The sequence below is a fragment of the Branchiostoma floridae genome, chromosome 15 (assembly GCF_000003815.2).
Source record: "Branchiostoma floridae strain S238N-H82 chromosome 15, Bfl_VNyyK, whole genome shotgun sequence".
NCBI lineage: Eukaryota > Metazoa > Chordata > Leptocardii > Amphioxiformes > Branchiostomatidae > Branchiostoma > Branchiostoma floridae.
The window spans coordinates 9093182-9094634 of NC_049993.1; the positions used below are offsets into that span (position 1 = coordinate 9093182).

General features: G+C 43.1%; 1 protein-coding gene across 1 annotated transcript in view; it reads right to left on the reverse strand.

The window, feature by feature from the left end:
- Nucleotides 1-1453, reverse strand: part of LOC118431375 (cAMP-specific 3',5'-cyclic phosphodiesterase 4C-like) — a gene marked incomplete in the record, with an annotated part of 222145 nt that overhangs the window by 6608 nt on the left and 214084 nt on the right. Inside the window, 2 exon segments of the mRNA XM_035842516.1 lie at nt 170-347; nt 1064-1246. Coding sequence (XP_035698409.1) covers nt 170-347; nt 1064-1246 — 361 coding nt within the window.

A 1453-nucleotide genomic window follows, 5' to 3' on the forward strand; every position in this document is an offset into this window, starting at 1 on the left:
TCAGCAAGTCATCTTGAAAAAGGTAGAAGTTAGGAGATAAAATGTTGACATACAGTTTTGGCTGCTAGAGACTACAAACAAGTGGTCCCTATGAACGGTTCATGGTTTGACTGTAGCTACCAAATTGTCTTACATAGGGTGAACGTTAGAAGATAAAAAGTTGACGTACAGTCCTGGCTGCCGTTCTTCTCTTTACTGTCTGGTCCAGGTGAAGGGCTCATGGGGATCTGACTGGCAAACCAGTCTCTGTTCTCCTCCAGCTGGTCCAGGATGGACTGGGCATCAGGGTGGACCAAGTCCGCCCACGTCTCCCACAGGGGGTGCACAATGAAGTCAATAAACCCAACCTGCAAGGACAGAATACATTCACTTCATCAGCATATCTGTGTGACTGATTTGCATTTTTGTGATGAGTTTTTGCATCATCAAAAGAAATGACAATTTGAACGCAGTATGTAGCTTTTGCAGGTTCATGTAAACTAACAAATTTCCCACTAAAGAATGCAGAATGAAATCAATAAACCCAACCTGTAAGGACAGGAGAGTTCATCGTCAAAAGAAATACATTCTTTAAAAAAATCTAAAATACTTTTGCAGACAAGAAGCTTCCCACTGCAGATGCAGAATGAAGTAAAGGGACCGAGGTAAAACGATTACCGAGGACAGGTGGTTGCTACAAAACAGGGTGAGGTTAACCTATCGGTATGTAGAATTGGACAGTACTTTTTTAATGCGGCTTGTGACAAGAGATGGTTGCCTAGGCCAGGTGGTTGTCCGAACTGGTTTGACTGTACATGTATCTTTAGTTCTGTAATACCCTCTATTTTCTAAGAATTTGCAAAGTAACAAAATAGATAGTACTGTAAATGCAGAAATGTTCGCGGTTTTTGCGGCGGCCGCTTCACCGCGAATTTAAAATCACCGCGAACATTTTCCATAACAGTAAGAGACTACAGTGCATGGTGCTACCGCGAAATTAAAACCACCGCGAAAAGTCCATTTTCCCGCTACCGCGAAATTAAATCCCCGCAAACTTAAATGCATTTACAGTAACTGTCCTGACCTGAGACTTCTCCACAGAGGCGTTATGTCTGTCACACATGGCCGAAATCTCCAGCTGTTTATTCCGTTCTCTGTCGCCCTGGTGGTAAAACTCGTCCATGAGTTTGTCCAGCCACTGTCTGTAGAGCTCCAGGGGCTTGGTGGGGTTGCCCAAGTCTGCACAGTGTACCATGTTCTGCAGAACCTGTGAAAAGACATTAACCTCATTAGCATATCTGTGTGACTGATTTGCATTGTTGTGATAATCTCAATGCTTTACTATGGTCTACGGGCCACTATAAATATTGCACTATAAAGGCATTGAGTTTTCTACAAGGAGTGAAGAATTGTTGCTTTATTTCATGTGCGTGTGTGTGTGCATGTCTGTATGTGTGTATGTTTCTGCAGATCC